The sequence below is a fragment of the Schistocerca gregaria genome, chromosome 4 (assembly GCF_023897955.1).
Source record: "Schistocerca gregaria isolate iqSchGreg1 chromosome 4, iqSchGreg1.2, whole genome shotgun sequence".
In the NCBI taxonomy this organism is placed as follows: domain Eukaryota; kingdom Metazoa; phylum Arthropoda; class Insecta; order Orthoptera; family Acrididae; genus Schistocerca; species Schistocerca gregaria.
The window spans coordinates 350,424,277-350,442,499 of record NC_064923.1 but is presented as its reverse complement, the minus strand read 5'-3'; the positions used below and the strand labels follow the sequence as shown (position 1 = coordinate 350,442,499).

The window sequence follows — 18,223 nt, the reverse complement described above, 5'->3', positions numbered from 1 at the left end:
ACAAACAGAGAAATAATCCACGCACAATGCATGCGAATTTAATTCCGAAACAGAGATCATATTTTCTTTGGCAATGGACAGTGCACATTGAATTAAAAAAAAAAAGTGTAATGGAATCGTTGTTTCGAAGGTGCCCCCATTTCCCAAGTACAAACATACTTAATCCAGTATTATTCATAAGAGACACGATTAACACCTAGAACGGAAGTTGTAATACAGTAGGCAATGCTATTAATACTAAAATTAGCATTGAGAATCTATGTAATGACGTCTAATAGGGTTGCAATGAATAAATTAGTGGCGTTTCACGTAGACGCCTTGAGCTGATTTAAATTTTATAAATAAATTTATTAATCAAAACTACTACTAAGACAATGAATAAATATGTTTAGGACAGCTGTTTCCAAACCTCAAGCCTTCATACACCGCATGAACCATTTCTGGAATATAAGTAAATATGTGAAATCAAACTGAAAAGAATTCGGAGATTCAGTTCAAGGCAATTAAACATAATAAAACCGATAAAGGACCCAGAGAAATTTTACCTTCTATATAGGATTTTAACGATAATACAATAAAAGTAACCAAGCGAGTCATGAATTCACAACATTATCACAATATTGTTTAGCCACAAACGTATGATTTCTTGAAAGCTTGATGCCATAAAGTTTACAAACGATTATTCTAAAATACTGTATCTTATAAATATTGAATATTTTGAAGCAATAAATAATATTGAACTGGTGGTAATCGTGAAGACGCTCTCTAGCATTAGGCACCTTGGAAACTTTTATACATAATCATTGATACGGTGTATGAAGATTGATGTTGCTTCAGTGTGCACTTCAGTCACATAGGAGGCAGGAGCGAGGACGCTGTCCTGTGCAGTACTGAGGATGCGACGCAGATGTTGGCGGCTCTGGGCGGCGTCGGAGCTACCATTTAGAAGGCGGCAGCTAGGGTGAATGCAGTAACGCCCGCCAGTGCTACCAACTGCAGCGACCCGCCTCTCAGACCAGAGCCTGTGTAAAAGGAAACCCATGCCATAACCTACTGAAATTAAGATAAATACATTGGTCACTGACTGATAGTTCCCCTGCAGGGGCGCCGACTTGCAAAAAATAATGTGAGGGGGGGGGGGGGGGGCATACTGGGGGTTTTGCAACGGAAAATTTTATAAATTTTAAATGAAAAGTAGTGAGTTTTTAAAGTTTTTTTAAGCATTTTAGGGTCATATGATCAACATTAGAACCCTGAAAACTTGACTCTCGATAACTCGACACTCTCGGATACTCGGCATGCCTGACACATTTTTTGGCTTTGAAAAAAAAAAAAAACGTAAACACCTGTGGTATTTCCGTTAAAAGGTAATTTAATTACAGTAATAATGATGCTTATAGACTATTACACAGCAGTGCCTATATATCTCTGAAAAGACTGAAATTATATTAAAATAAATCCTAAACTATAATTAAAAGAATAAAACATAAAATATTGCTGCACACAGTACTAGCACTTGGATTAATATGTGAAATATCTAATTTAAGCTTGCTTTGAATAAGGCTTAGGGTTCATTAAATAAAAACAATATCTCAAAGTTAATGATTTAATACAGTTAATAAAGTTAATACAGTATACCTAATACTTTCAGTTAAAAAGTATGTAAACAGCGGTCAAGTATTTAAAAATAACTAATACAGTACTAGAGTAATATAGTAATACAGTACTAAACTAGTTCTAATATTTCGGAACTGAAAATTTAGCATTATGTATGTATTTAATTCTCTATTTTATAAAGTATTTAATATTGCTCTAAATGCCATTATAAGGCCTAGAGTGTCTTTAGAAAGGTGAAAATGTCGACCGTGTGACTGGGTTACTGAATATGAAGTCGTTGAAGACTGGTTGGATATTCAATTCATCCAAAATATCTCGGTGGGCATGAAGAACAGCCAATTGTTCAATCGCTAATGTCCCATTGTTGATCGAAGATATGACTAAATGACCGTTCTGCTGTTGCTGTCGTGATTGCAACTAATTGGAGAAGCTTAATGCACTTCACTACTTCACATAACATTTCTCCAACTGCAGGCTCCTGTGTAATGTACTTTCTTACGTCACGCATGTTTTTTTAAGACCAGTTGTTGTTTATTAGTGATATCGGCTAACATATTCAAGTGTAAGCGCAGTCTCTCAATGTCTAGGTCATTTTTGAAAAACTCATCTGATTTTTCCAAATTTGTTTCACCTCTGTTTTCTAAAAGCATCACTCTTGTTCAACTGCAATGCCCTGTGTGAGTCCAGTTGAAGCAAACCGCTCAGTAATGCAAGACTGCACCGTTTCACAGACTTCAATGTAAATAGCTTTGTAATTTTCCTTTGGGGTTTTGAAAATGTGTGGTGAGCTGACTTCATTGTTTTCATTCTTCTTTGATATACTTCGATTCCAAGGAAGCGAAGGATCATCAACTTCTGTAGGTTTTTCTTTTAAACAGAATTCCATTCAGTATACAAATCAAGCCTTCATATAAGTTTTCCAGATCAGCAAGACTTAGATGAGGGCATTGAATTTTTTCATTGACATCTTCTACTGGGTTCGTCGCATGGCAATAACGATATAAAATGAAATGTCTTTAATTGTAACCTTGACTCAAGGTACCCTGCACATTTGTAACGTGTCGCTGTTTTGTCCACTGCAGAAAATGTTTCAAAAAACTCTAGAAGTTAATCAAAGTTTTTCAATATTCTCAAGATACTAGAAGCTCGCATAGTCCATCAAGTTGGGCAAAGGGGTCATAAACCTGCTTGGTCGTTAGCGCTCTCACAGAGTGATGATGATGATGATCAAGTCCCATTCTGTTGTTGGATTCCCTTACGGCGTTCATTAAGTCTTTGGCTAAAGCCATAATATCGCTCGTAGACGTAAGACGGCGGAGACTGTCTACAGCTGCCAAGTCTAAACTTTGAGTAGTGCAGTGAACATAACGTTCTTTTGGTTGTATATCCAAAAATAATATTTTTAGTCCTTTGAACTTACTTCTCATATTCGAGGCACCATCATAGCAATGTCCTCTTAAGTTATCCATTGACAAATGAAGATGAGCGAAAACGTCTTTTTAAATACTAAACAGAGTTTGTGATTCAGTGTTGGGTGTCTGGTATAAGCCAATAAAGCCTTCGTTGATGATTAAGGAACCATCGACAGTACGAATACAAAATAACACTTGTTCGTGAATCGAAGAATAACTTGTTTCGTCAACCATAATTTAAAAAAAAAATGTTCAGTCTTCTTGATTGAAGCCAATACCTTCCTGAACACAGACTTTCCTAGTATATCAATGATCTCGTTTTGAACATTGTGGGACGTCCACTTACACCCCGAACGTCATAACCATTCTTTAAACTCACGTACATCATTTTTTCGGAGTTCTAACAACTGAAAAAATTTGAGTTTACGGCTTCTTGCCCTCGAATTGCTAGGCTTTGTCGGCAAAGAAATTGCACGGTAGTAAAAATTGTTTCAAGAGCTAAACGGCCTTTCTTCATATCACCATCTAACTGTTCATTCAGTTGGGAGGCCACACTTCGGTTAGTGATAGAATTTAGTTTCAGAACACCTTCTTTATTTGTAAACATATTTTCATGAAGACAGAATTTTTCGAAAGCCTTTTTCCAGTTAGAAAACACTATGGAAGTAAATGCGTCTTCTGTTTTTGAAGAAAATTGTAATAGATTTTTAGCATTTGCCTCTTTGCAGGTTTTGAAGAAATGTTTTTCGGTAGATGCTTCATATTCTGGCCATGTATATTTGATCAACCACGACTTCTGAAATGATATTCCTTTACCGGATTGTCCAGGTTACGGCTGTGAACTGTTCTCGCCTGAAGACAAAGAAGCAGATGACGACACAATAATTGCTGGAGACTGACTTGCACCTAGACACTAAAATCGGAACACGTCTGCAGCACGCACTGAACGAAACTATCCACACTGAATGACTGCTACAGCAGGGTGGGCTTTATATAGCCGCAGCGTCCTAGTGTCTCGAAGCGACAAGGCGACGCTAGGGAGAGGATTCCAGGCGCTTTTGTCTTAGTCCTTTTGATGTCGCTGCGGCCGGAGCGCTAGCTCGCTCGCGCCAGACTTTACCAGAAGGTTCGCTCACTGAGACAAATTGTAAGTGTTCCCACAGCACCATAACATTACCATGATTCACACCACTCGTTTGCAGTCAACATGCTTACTAAAGTAATAATTATTTGTTTTAACTGTTTACTGAATGTATTTTAAAAGGTAACTATCGTCAAAGAAGAGAAATAAAAAATCCATTATAATTTTGTGATTTTACGAAGCATAATATAACTAATAATTTTCTTAAATTCTGAATTTTTGAGGGCCTATATTCCCCTGTGCTACATATTTATTACTGAGTAATGAATATTCCACGAAACTTGTAGTACAAATTAGTTCCCCTTAATACATTTCGTTTCTCATGTGTTTTCTTTCCTGCATGCAAACATAACCTAGAAGGGAAGGCTGTAAAACTGCGAGAAGTAATGATAGTTGTGCTGTATCAATGACACATATAAATAGCTCTTTGTGACGGTGTTAGTAGTTGTATGTTTTGTGCATATGTCTTTACACAGATACACGGATCTCTATTAACCTTTGATCGATATGGTAAGTCTGATTTAGACTGTGTGATTGAAAACCTAATTTGAAACATCCAACTGAGACGCCAGTGGATTTAGTGACATAAGCTGAGACCATTTTAACGAAAATGTTGAAACTTGAAAATGGGAATATTTAAATTTAAATAACGGTCAACAATATGTCACTTAGTTTGCTCTTAAAGTTGTACTGATAACTGAAAATTATGTGCAGACAACCGACTGCAATTTATATGCCTCAAGGTCTTTGTCTAACAGTATTTCTGGAAATGTGTGACTGCTTTACTATACAACTACTGTACATTTAAAAATATTCCAGATATTCTTAATTGATCATGTCCATGAAAATTACGCAGTTTTCAAAGATATAAGCAGCTTTATTTACAAATATGGTTTTCGTATTGTATATGATATGTAAAAAATGAACCGCGCAGCAGTTCGCAGTCTTAATTTTTTTAAATCTAATTTCCTCTTATTGTGGTGTTTGCTGCTTTGTGTTACAGTCGCCACTTGGTCATAACATTACGTTACGGTTGTCTGTCTTCTCCTCTAGGCTGGTGTTAGTTCAGCTCGTGACTGAAAATGCTTCAGTCGTTAGTTTTTGTATGCCATACACGGTCTGCCTAATTAGTTATAGGTAGAATGCATAGCTTTCGATAACAAATGTGAATAGAATAGACATTGAAAAGCAAGATATTTAGCAAGCTGAGGTGGAAGAATGGATGCGTTCCTGTTGTTGTTGTTGTTGTTGTGGTCTTCAGTCCTGAGATTGGTTTGATGTAGCTCTCCATGCTACTCTATCCTGTGCAAGCTTCTTCATCTCCCAGTACTTACATCTGCTTAGTGTATTCATCTCTTGGTCTCCCTCTACGATTTTTACCCACCACGCTGCCCTCCAATGCTAAATTTGTGATCCCTTGATGCCTCAGAACATGTCCTACTAACCGGTCCCTTCTTTTTGTCAAGTTGTGCCACAAACTCATCTTCTCCAAAATTCTATCTACCCATCTAATCTTCAGCATTCTTCTGTAGCACCACATTTCGAAAGCTTCTATTCTCTTCTCGTCCAAACTATTTATCGTCCATGTTTCACTTCCATACAAGGCTACACTCCATAAAAATACTTTCAGAAACGACTTCCTGACACTTAAATCTATACTCGTTGTCAACAAATTTCTCTTCTTCAGAAACGCTTTCCTTGGCATTGCCAGTCTACATTTTATATCTTCCCTACTTTGACCATCATCAGTTATTTTGCTCCCCAAATAGCAAAACTCCTTTACTACTTTAAGTGCCTCATTTCCTAATCTAATTCCCTCAGCATCACCCGACCTAATTCGACTACGTTCCATTATCCTCGTTTTTCTTTTGTTGATGTTCATCTTATATCCTCCTTTCAAGAGACCGTCCATTTCGTTCAACTGCTCTTCCAAGTCCTTTGCTCTCCCTGACAGAATTACAATGTCATCGGCGAACCTCAATGTTTTTATTTCTTCTCCATGGATTGTAATACCTACCCCGAATTTTTCTTTTGTTTCCTTTACTACTTGCTCAATATACAGATTGAATAACATCGGGGAGAGGCTACGACCCTGTCTCACTCCTTTCCCAACCACTACATCCCTTTCACGTCCCTCGACTCTTATAACTGCCATCTGGTTTCTGTACAAATTGTAAATAGCCTTTCGCTCCCTGTATTTTACCCCTGCCACCTTCAGAATTTGAAAGAGAGTATTCCAGTCAACATTGTCAAAAGCTTTCTCTAAGTTTACCAATGCTAGAAACGTAGGTTTGCCTTTCGTAATTCTTTCTTCTAAGATAAGTCGTAAGGTCAATATCGCCCCACGTGTTCCAGTATTTCTACGGAATCCAAATTGATCTTCCCCTAGGTCGGCGTGTATCAGTTTTTCCATTCGTCTGTAAAGAATTCGTATTAGTATTTTGCAGCTGTGACTTATTAAACTGATAGTTCGGTAATTTTCACATCTGTCAACACGTGCCTTCTTTGAGATTGGAATTATTATATTCTTCTTGAAGTCTGAGGGTATTTCGCCTGTCTCATACATCTTGCTCACCTGATGGTAGAGTTTTGTCAGGACTGGCTCTCCCAAGGCCGTCAGTAGCTCTAATAGAATGTTGTCCACTCCCGGGGCCTTGTTTCGACTCAGGTCTTTCAGTGCTCTGTCAAACTCTTCAAGCAGCATCAGATCTCCCATTTCATCTTCATCTACATCCTCTTCCATTTCCATAATGTTGTCTTCAAGTAGATATCCCTTGTATAGACCCTCTATATACTATTTCCACCTTTCTGCTTTCCCTTCTTTTCTTAGAACTGGGTTTCCATCTGAGCTCTTAACATTCATATAAGTGGTTCTCTTTTCTCCAAAGGTCTCTTTAATTTTCCTGTAGTCGGTATTTATCTTACCCCTAGTGAGATAAGCCTCTACATCCTTACATTTGTCCTCTAGCTATCCCTGCTTAGCCATTTTGCACTTCCTGTCGATCGCATTTTTGAGACCTTTGTATTCCTTTTTGCCTGCTTCATTTACTGCATTTTTATATTTCCTCCTTTCATCAATTAAATTCAATATTTCTTCTGTTACCTAAGGATTTCTACTAGCCCTCGTCTTTTTTCCTACTTTATCCTCTGCTGCCTTCACTACTTCATCCCTCAGAGCTACCCATTCTTCTTCTACTGTACTTCTTTCCCCCATTCCTGTCAATTTTTCCCTTATGCTCTCCCTGAAACTCTGTACAACCTCTGCTTTAGTCAGTTTATCCAGGTCCCAACTCCTTAAATTTCCACCTTTTTGCATGGGCTTTGTGTCTATCTTGGCCACAACAATGCGTTCGCTATGCTGTTTGTAGTAGCTTACCCGCACTCCTATTTTTTTATTCATTATTAAACCTACTCCAGCATTACCCCTATTTGATTTTGTATTTATAACCCTGTATTCACCTGACCAAAAGTCTAGTTCCTCCTGCCACCGAACTTCACTAATTCCCACTATACCTAACTTTAACCTATCCATTTCCCTTTTTAAATTTTCTAACCTACCTGCCCGATTTAGGGATCTGACATTCCACTCTCCGATCCGTAGAACGCCAGTTTTCTTTTTCCTGATAATCACGTCCTCTTGAGTAGTCCCCGCCTGGAGATCCTAATGGGGGACTATTTTACCTCCGGAATATTTTACCCAAGAGGACGCCATCATCATTTAACCATATAGTAAAGCTGCATGCCCTCGGGAAAAAAATACGGCTGTAGTTTCCCCTTGCTTTCATCCGTTCGCAGTACCAGCAGAGCAAGGCCGTTTTGGTTAGTGTTACAAGGCCAGATCAGTCAATCATCCAGACTGTTGCCCCTGCAACTACTGAAAAGGCTGCTGCCCCTCTTCAGGAACCACACGTTTGTCTGGCCTCTCAACAGATACCCCTTCGTTGTGGTTGCACCTACGGTACGGCGATCTGTATTGCTGAGGCACGCAAGCCTCCCCACCAACGGCAAGGCCCATGGTTCAGGTTGGGCGGGATTCGTTCCTAGTAAATGGTATTTCTAATAGTAGCCTGATACGTTATTATAGTCGTCCTCTGTAAATAAATCTGGAAGTATGCTGCTTAATCTTTGAAAAATATGAGAATAATGTGGCAAAAACAATGAATTAACCCAGACTATTGCTCTGAAATTTGACTATTATTCTGAAATTTCGAGAAATTTATGAGAATGCTTTTGCAATGTTTTGGGAGAGTATTGCCATGTAATAAGCAAGGGACATAAACATTAGCTGAACGAAACATGTGCAGAGTACAGATAATATCATTTAGTGACCAAAATTTCAAACTCTAGCCTTTCGCTGTTTAGACAGTATGGGTTTTCATTCTCTTGTGACAGTTGATTCATAGATATTAGGGTATGAATGTGATCAATTCTAGATGAAGCACCCATTGTTAGCTATTTTTTACTTAGGCCCAGTACACACTAGCTGCTGTGTATTGTGAAACCATATACTTACTGAGATGAAATTGTATCGCAACAAATAACTTATTTTTGTGAAGCAGAGATGATATCGTATGTACAGAGAGCATGTGGTACGTCCTTTGGCTGCCCTAAGTATTTCTAGGTTAGTTTTACAATTAGAAACAGAGTCAAAATTTGTATCTAATATGTAGGAGAATTAAACGCAATATATTTTTTGCGAAGATTTTTGAAATAAGATTTTTAATTTCACCCCTACCCTTCTTATCACATATTTGACTACCCCCACCTTCCCCCTCCCTCCCACTCCCACCTCTATCTAGATGCAGTTGAGTTTATTACGTTTATTGCAGCCTTGTGTATTTTTAATGGCGGCAAATAATGTAGCCAACAGCGCCAATTGTCAAGGGTCGAACATCGGGGAAATTAAGTGGCTTGCTATATTGTATTTGATATTCGTGTTCCCAGTAGAATGTGTACTGTATTTTTTTCCCTTTAGACAAGAAAAACGTGATGCCTCAAAGAAAATCGGCTCTAGTGCTGCAAAATCAGAGCAGAAATCTTTTGTGGAGTATAGAAACAGACATTTTGTTAAAATTAGTTGATGAGATCAACAGTAAAAGTTCTATAAATGCATGTGGTTCCGCGGCCGAAGTCAGTCTCATTAGAATCCTACGAGGTGCACTGCCGCGTCGTCCTATAAATTACTTAAAGTACAAAATTTCTAAAATAAACCGATATTTCGGCCGTGTGCGTGGCCGCTACAACACAACTGAAATGCAAGTTTATCTTAATATTTTATTATTTTATAAAATAACTTGGTAATACACACAGAATGACTGTAATAACACTGATATTATCTTGATTTAAAAAAATGATTTTTGTATCAGAAGACATAGTCAGGGGAGAACTGTAAGCACTACATTCTCAACAATGTTAATCTCATTGTACCTAAGTATTATATGCGATGGTGGCTGCTCAAAGGTCAAACATTATTCGAATATGGGTTGCATAAATTTACCCACGAGCGTTTCACGAGAACTAGATTCTCTTTCTTCCAACGATTCTCATTCAAAAAGAAGGAAGAGACGGAGCACAAACTCGGATCGTGTCAGGGATGAGGAAGGAAATAGGCCGTACCTAAGGAACTATCCCGGCATTTGCCTGGAGTGATTTAGGGAAAGCACAGAAAACCTAAATCTGGATGGCCCAAGGCCCGCTCGTGTACCCTGGATGACTGCGCGACACAAAGCTTTACGGTCATTGGACTGTTGATGACTGGAAACATGTTGCCAGGTCGGATGAGTCTCATTTCAAATTATATCTAGCGGATGGACGTGTGCGATTATGGAGACAACCTCATGAATCCATGGACCCTGAATGTCAACCGGGGGCTGTTCAAGATGGTGGAGACTCTGTAATGGTGTGGGGTGTGTGCAGTTGGAGTGACAAGGGACCCCTGATACGTCTAGATACTATTTCGACACGTGACACGTATGTAAGCATCCCGTCTGATCATCTGAATCAGTTCATATCCACTGTGCATTCGGACGGACTTGGGCAATTCCAACAGGATATTATGACACCCCACACATCCCGAATTGCTACAGAGTGACTCCAGGAACACTCTTCTGAGTTTAAACACTTCCGCTACCCACAAAACTCCACAAACATGTACTTTATTGAGCATACCTGGGATACATTGCAACGTACTAGTACTCTTACGGATTTATGGACTTCCCTACAGGATTCATGGTGTCAGTTCGCTCCAGCACTACCTCGGGCATTAGTCAAGTTCATGCGACGTCGTGCTACGGCACTTTTGTGTGCTCGCGGGGGCCCTACACTGTATTAGGCAAGTGTACCAGTTTCTTTGGCTCTTCAGTGTATACTATGCCCCTATATTGGTCAGGAAATCTAGGTAGATGGTTTATTGATAATATTTTGATAAGAACTGTTGTCGACTTGCTTTAAATATTGAAAAAGTCACAAAATGAAAAAAAGTAATATAGTATGACTACATTGTCAACGAGTCATAATTGGAATCAGTTGACTCGCACAAATAGTTGAGTGTAACACTTCGTAGAAGTATGAAAGGTAATGATCACATTGGATTAGTCATAGGTAAAGTAGGTGGCAGATTTCGGTTTATTGGTATAATACTACGTAAATCCAATTAGTCTACAAACGTAATTGATTATAAATCACAATCGGACCCGTCATAGAATATTGCTCAGATATGTGGAACGCGTACCAAATAGTACTAACAAGGCTAATTGAACGTGCATAGAAAAGGGCAGCAAGAATGGTCACAAATTTGTTTGATCCGTGGCAGAGTGTCACAGAGATGCTGAAGAAACATATCTGGCATATATTGGAGGCATACGCGAGCTATCACGGCAAAGCCTACTTACAATGTTCCAAGAGCAGGCATTAAATGAGGACAGTAGGAATTTACTACAACCCCCTATGGGTCGTGAGGACAAGACCAGATTTATTACAGCGCGCACAAAGGCATTACACTGTCATTCTTCCATAAGTGAATGGAAAGGAGCCCTAATATATGGGACAATGGGAAGTACCCTCTGCCAGACCACTTCACTGTGGGTTGCAGGCTATGAATGTAGATGTTCATCTACTTGTTAATCTGCATCTAGTGTCTGAAACACTTCCTCCGTGAATAAAGCAAGAAGCGTTTACAGAAGTTTGTTTCCCTGCAAGATGGTAATAACGTTTTAACCCATAATATGCCCTATGGTTCTGCAAAAAACGGATGTCAGTGATACGGGTCTGTAGTTCTGTGCACGTAATGTTTTTTCTTGTGTTTGTAAACAGGTACGACTCGCCCTCTTTCCTGGTCATGTGAGATACTCTTGAAAAATACGATCTAGGAAAGGAACTAATTCCGCAACCTAAACATTGTTAAATAAAACTTGAATTTCTTCAGGGCCTGGTGCCTTATTTGCTTTTTCAAATTATACGTATAAATATGTGTAGGCCTTTATATATGGATAATATTTTGTTTTTGTTTTCTGTAATACAGTGACATGTCCGATATCTTTGCAAATGTGGTCTATACTACATCTACATGGATACCCTGCAAATCACCCTTAACGCCTGACAGAGATTTCATCGAACCACCTTCACAAAGATTCTCTATCATTCTACTCTCGAACAGTGATATTTTGCCAATATACGGAGGGTAATGGAACAGAGTGGTAACAGCAGGTATAAAAGAGTTGTCATACTCTAAAGTGGGCATTTTCAACAGTACTTCGTTGTTAGTTCCCATTTTTGGTTTAGAATAGAATAATAATCAGTAAATTCATGAGGCGAATTACAGATCTGCACATTTTTGAGTGCGATAGTGTTAGTGGAAGTGGTAGCACAAAATAAGGTGTCGAGTTGCTTTTCAACGAACGATACGCTGAGATGTTAGAATCTAGAATCACGCTTTTGTTACTGTAAATCAATGAGTATCGTGAACATTTTGGCTTGGTGGACACAGCAATCGGTGTTGCAAATCTCCCCCTCCCTCTCTCCTATACCCTCTCCATACTTTTACATTTCAGTGATATCATAATTTGCTCATTTTACGAAGGCACCTGAATTATTTTTAAAAAAATGTCTGTGAGCACTATGGGACTTAACATCTGAGGTCATCAGTCCCCTAGACTTAGAACTACTTAAACATAACTAACCTAAGGATAGCACACACATCCATGCCCGAGGCAGGATTCGAACCTGCGACCGTAGCAGCAGCGCGGTTCGGGACTGAAGCGCCTAGAAGTGCTCGGCCACAACGGCCGGCGATTATTTTCATTTGTAAAGTACAGCTTCCGTATGAATAAACACGGCTTTATTTTGTATCCCTCTCACATCCCAGTTTCGATAGAAATGCAGATTCCTAACAGTCACATTATTTCAGATTTTCACTAGTCACTGTTTATTTGACAATCACGCAATCTTAACCGTAAAAGTTAACGTTCGAAATCACATTTTTCACAATTATTATGAAAGAAAAATATAAAATGTATAAATCGCATTACTCTGCGAACTGTCCAGTGAACGATGCATGAATGTGAGAAGTGTTGTCATACATTCCACCTGAACATACGTACGAGCGCATGTTTTATGAAGCGCAATGAGGGTGTTTCAGGAGGAACATTAAATATTTTAGGAAGTGGTGGTATAGATGAATTACAATTAAAAGAACCATATAACATATGTCCAATTTTTATTGAGTACAGAGATGAAGCTGTTAGAATGTAGCCCAAGCAAACTTAAAGCAAACGCAAAAGAGGACGTTGACAGTTCATTTTCAAAATTTCCACCGTAGATTTCAGTGCGTTTTCGACTTCTCTTGATGACACCACGTGTTGCAGTTATGAGGTCGTCTTTTGCGCTCTTATATGAGGGCTGCACTAGTCATAATTCGAACGATCAAATCGGTTTTTGTGGTTACTTTTTCTTTGTAGTCTTTGCCTTTCAATCATCCCTACAAGTAAAAATTCAAGGGAGGAATGTCCGAGGACCTTGGCGGCCAAGAAATGTGCCAATATCTACCAATCCATCTTCCGGGGAATGTTAGATTTAGATGATGCGTTACATGACGTCTACAACGTGCAGGAGCCGCGTCGTGCTGAGTAAGCAAACGAGTTCTTGCAGGCAAAGGAATCCCTTCCAATAACTCTGGAAGATCATTTTCAAAAAAGTGTAAATAACGGTGTCCTGTGAGGCGATAATGTAACACGATAGGTCCAATCAACTGATTGTCTATCAAATCACACCACACATTTACAGAGAAGAGTTCTTGAAAATGTTTCTCCATAATGGCATGTGGTTTTTTTTCAGACCCCTGAAGTGAATTACGACTGTTACTGATACCGTCACGAGTGGAAGTGGTTTCATTAGTGAAGAGTAAACATGGCGCTATCTAGCGACTTTAGTAGTAGTAGTAGTAGCTTTATTCATCTGTAGATCTCTTTTGCAAGGATATGGGACATGTCAAAGTATTTACAAGTTTAGACCAATTTAAAATAACATAATTTGTATATACATACATTTACAGACTTCTAGTTAGAGACAATGATTAGATTTACTCCTGGTATACAATACTTCTTTTACAAATAACTGATTAAATAATGTAATGCCACACTGTTCACACATATCTCACTATCTGTCACTGCACACACTATACAGACATTGTTTCGTAACACTTCACTCACTACACACACAAACACACTGGTGACCTCTGGATCATTTTCTGTACCGCAACTTGCCATTTGATATCCTGAAAAACTGACTCAGTATCCCTCTATAATATGTGAGATATTCAGCTCAGAAAGAGGGAGATCTGTTAGATTTGTGCTATGCATAGCTTAGAGGTAAGTTTGTCTATAAAAGGAAAAAGAAGGAAAAAGCAAAGTGTGAAGGTGTTATGTGGAATGTTGGATGTTTTATAATCATTATTATAATTTACTTGTATAAAATTCTATTTACCAAACCCCTACTCTGTTTTATCCTTCAGTGTATAAAGTGTATTGCGTAACAGGTACTTTTTATCTGCCTTTTTAAATAAGTGTATTTTTGCAATTTCTCTAATCTCTTTTGGTAATTTATTGTACAGTTCTATTCTATGATAGAAGATGCTGTTTTAAGTTTTATGTTTATTTTTTCTTGATAAATGTAAGTTAAGTCTAGCTCTTGTTCCATTCATGCAGAGCAGTTAAAATCCTCAGTGTTTTGAACAGATATTCACAATGAGTTCGACTACAATTTTTTGTTGTTATTCTAATTGCTCTCTTCTGGAGTTTGAAAATTGTGTTTATAATTTGTGCATTTGTTCCCCAAAGAAACTGTATGTTACACACTGATTATACAATTCTAAGGGTATGACATGCTAATGATGACATGCTGTTTGCAAGTACCTTTGTATGTTCACACCACTTCAACTGATAATCAATATTCATTCTTAAAAATGTTGCATTTGTTACACAGTCTACAGATGTAACATCTACATTTAAGATTGTCATTTTTCCTTTTCAAACTGAAATTCATGTGATTAGGTTTCTTTGTGTTCAGTGTCCCTTTACTGATTACTTACCAATCGTAAACTTCCTTGAGAGTCTCATTTGCTTCCTCTGCAAGGAGTTCTCTAGTTTTCTCAGTGACTTTAATATTGCTGTCATCAGCGAAGATAATTTTTCACCTTGAGTAACACTACTGGGAAAGTCATTTGTGTATATCAGGAATAGTTTTGGTCCTAATATGCTACCTCCTGGAACCTCTATATTAATGTATTTTGGTTATGATAAGTGTTTCACTAAATGTTTGGATCTATTTGAAGTATATGTTATCCCTACTCTTTGTACCCTATCTGCTAGGTATGATCGAAACCAGTCCTTAGCTACCCCTCTTATTCCTAATGCCTCTAATTTATTTAATACGAACTTGTGGTCGACTGCATCAAAGCTTGTAGAAAGATCCAAAAATATGCCTGTGACACACTCATCTTTGTCAAGAGCATCAAGCCCATCTTGGGTGAATTCTACTACGGCTGATTCCATGTTTTTGAGACTGTGGATACCAAACTGTGATTCGTTAAGATATTGTATTTATTCAGGTAATTCATTAATCTGTCTTTCATAATTGCTTCTATTATTTTTGAGAACGTTGACAGTAGGTAAATGGGCCAGTAATTTTCTATGTCTTCTGCATCACCTTTCTTAAGCAAAGGTCTGTTTTAACTGCTCTGGAAATGGCCCTGATGTGAAGGATTGATGTATTATATTTGTTAAGGGGCCTTGTATAATCTCTATGCATTGTTTCAGTACACACATTGGTACTTCATCTAAGTCTACTAACTTCTTATTTTTTAATTTTTGAACAGTTTTATTGACTTCATTCTCTGTGGTTGGAAATAACATCGTTGTATTTAGTGCAACATTATTTACAGGTATTTTATTTGTTTTGGAGAATTTTTGCTGTAACGTCTCTGAAATACTTGAAATATGCTCGTTTACATAGTTTGCTAATTTTTGTGGATCATTTATTACCTTATCCCCCTTCCCTTAGCAGTATTTTATGCTGCGTTTGTTTGCCTCTCGCCATTTCCTTTTTTATAACATCCAAGACTGCTTTGCTTTTATTCTTTGCGTTATACACCATTTAGTCAACAAACGACTTTTTTTCGGCAATCAGCACCTTTCTACAGATCTTTTTGTATCTATGATAGAAATTTAAGAATTCTGAATCACTGCGGATCTTTTTCATGGAACTAAGGTATTTAAGTTCAAATGGTTCAAATGGCTCTGAGCACTATGGGACTTAACATCTGTGGTCATCAGTTCCCTAGAACTTAGAACTACTTAAACCTAACTAACCTAAGGACATCACACACATCCATGCCCGAGGCAGGATTCGAACCTGCGACCGTAGCAGTCGCGTGGCTCCGGACTGAACTCCTAGAACCGTGAAACCACCGCGGCCGGCGGTATTTAAGTGTTCGGGAGGACTTCTTAATACCCGCTACTATCCAACTGTCATTGTGAGATGTTGATACAGACATGCATACTTTTGGAAATGCCTTTTCAAAGTTCAATTTAAATAATGTGGAGAATTTAGAAAATTTCATATTCACATTGGTTTCCTTGTACACTTCATCGCAGCTTTGTTTTTCTAGTTGTCAAGTATCCAGTGACAAAATCCCAATCGTATACCTTCATCTCCCGCTCAACGGTGTTGAATGAGCTGTAGGTGACACTGATGGAATCCTTGCATACGTAATGTCCGCCATAGTACTATATGTAGAACACCGATAGATGCAGAAATTCGACGTGTGCTAGTTGAAGGACTTCCTCCTATCGAGTGAATAATGTCTGCTACTTCATTCGGTCTATTAATTTAGACGTTCCGATGCAATATGACTGATGGGCACTGTACCAGTGCCACGCAGTATATTGAACAGATAAGTAAACACTCTTGAATCTCGTAGTCTCCGGTTTGGAAATCGTATGCCGTACACAAATACTATATCGGCATACTCAGTTTGTGTAAATATTACAGCATGAAAACTTCAATGCAAACTAAAGCACAGCTTCACAATGTGAACATCAACACTCTACTGCTGACACTCTATAAATACGACCATAGTAATTCATAGCAACTGGTGTACCAACACACTAAACGAAAATACATTGAACTCAAATGTTTCCCAGTACCTCAGTAATAACTGGACGCATTTTATGTGACATTTTTTATCACAATTCGTCTATACTGCTACCTCCTAAAATATTTACCATTCCTGCGAATAGATAGTATAATTGTACAATCTACTGACTGGAAATTCGTGATGGTATATTATAGGTATGTGACAATGACTGTATATGTTCGTTCTATCAAATGTTCATTATAAATTCACTTATCGAGTCTTGCCATTGTTTCTCATTCTCTTTTAATCTGTTTCTATGTAAGTTGCTTGATAAGTTAATAGTGCTATCGTTACTGTTTTTTGCATACAGACCTGAAGGTGATGCACTGAAGCGTTGAAACTGGTTGCAACAAAATAAAATCGTAAGGACGGCAGTACGTGTTTTATTTTATGACAGCTGTGTGATAGGTTGCGCGTAAATGGCAATAATTTTGTGAACTGCACACAGAATGATAGTTAAACACACTACCGATTTAATTATCATTCGAACTTCCAGTTTCTACTTTGTACAGTGAAAAGACTGAAATGAAAGTGCTTTTCCGGTCCCCTGGATGGACTGTGCAATGAGACGGCGACCTTTTAAAAAATTGTCTTTGATGTTAACAGTGATGCGACACTACTGCAAACAACGTTCACAGCAAATGAGGAACATCAAAGGGATATTTCAATCGTACTGCTATATGCAGTGATGGAACGTGGCAGTAGAAGCCAGAAGAATATTCTAAGTACTAATAGCACACTACGGAGTTCATAGATAAAGTGACCAGATGAATGTCGTTTTTCTTGACTTCTGGAAGGCATTCGACACCGTTCCACACTGACATTTAGTGCACAAAGTATGAACTTACCGAGCATCGGATTAGATTTGCGGTTGGATTCAGGACTTCCTAGCGGACAGGTTTCAACACGGTCTTAACAGGCGAAATCGTGAGAGAAACTTTGGAAGTACGGCAAGGAAGTTTCGTTGGCTCGCTACAACTCACAATGTATATGATAGGATGGATAAGCTGAGAAGGTACATGAGGTAGCTTGTGGACAATTTTGATTCCTATAGGTAAGCTGGAACACCAGAAATTGCAGAGAAATGCAAAAGCGCTTGCAGAGGAAGAATTGTAGGTGCAGGGATTGACAATTGAACCTCAAGACAAATATATATAACATACTGAGTATAAATATAGGGTGAAGCTAATTACTATTCGATTACACAATTGGCAGTAAATCATTAGAAAAAGTAACAAATGTATAATATCTAAAAGTGAGAGTCCGGAGTGATCTAAAGTCGAAAGATCTCGCTAACGACTCAGTGAAAAAATCCTAAGGAAATTCAGATCATCCTACTTTGTCCCACACCATCTTTTTTGTCCG

At 38.3% G+C, this 18,223-nt stretch overlaps 1 protein-coding gene across 1 annotated transcript in view; it reads right to left on the bottom strand.

Moving 5' to 3' along the window:
* Positions 1-327: 327 nt before the first annotated feature.
* LOC126268021 (uncharacterized) overlaps positions 328-18,223 on the bottom strand; it is a 93,987-nt gene continuing 76,091 nt past the window's right edge. Inside the window, exon 4 of the mRNA XM_049973434.1 lies at positions 328-1,022. Coding sequence (XP_049829391.1) covers positions 943-1,022 — 80 coding nt within the window. The 3' untranslated portion in view covers positions 328-942. The remainder of the gene's footprint in view (positions 1,023-18,223) is intronic.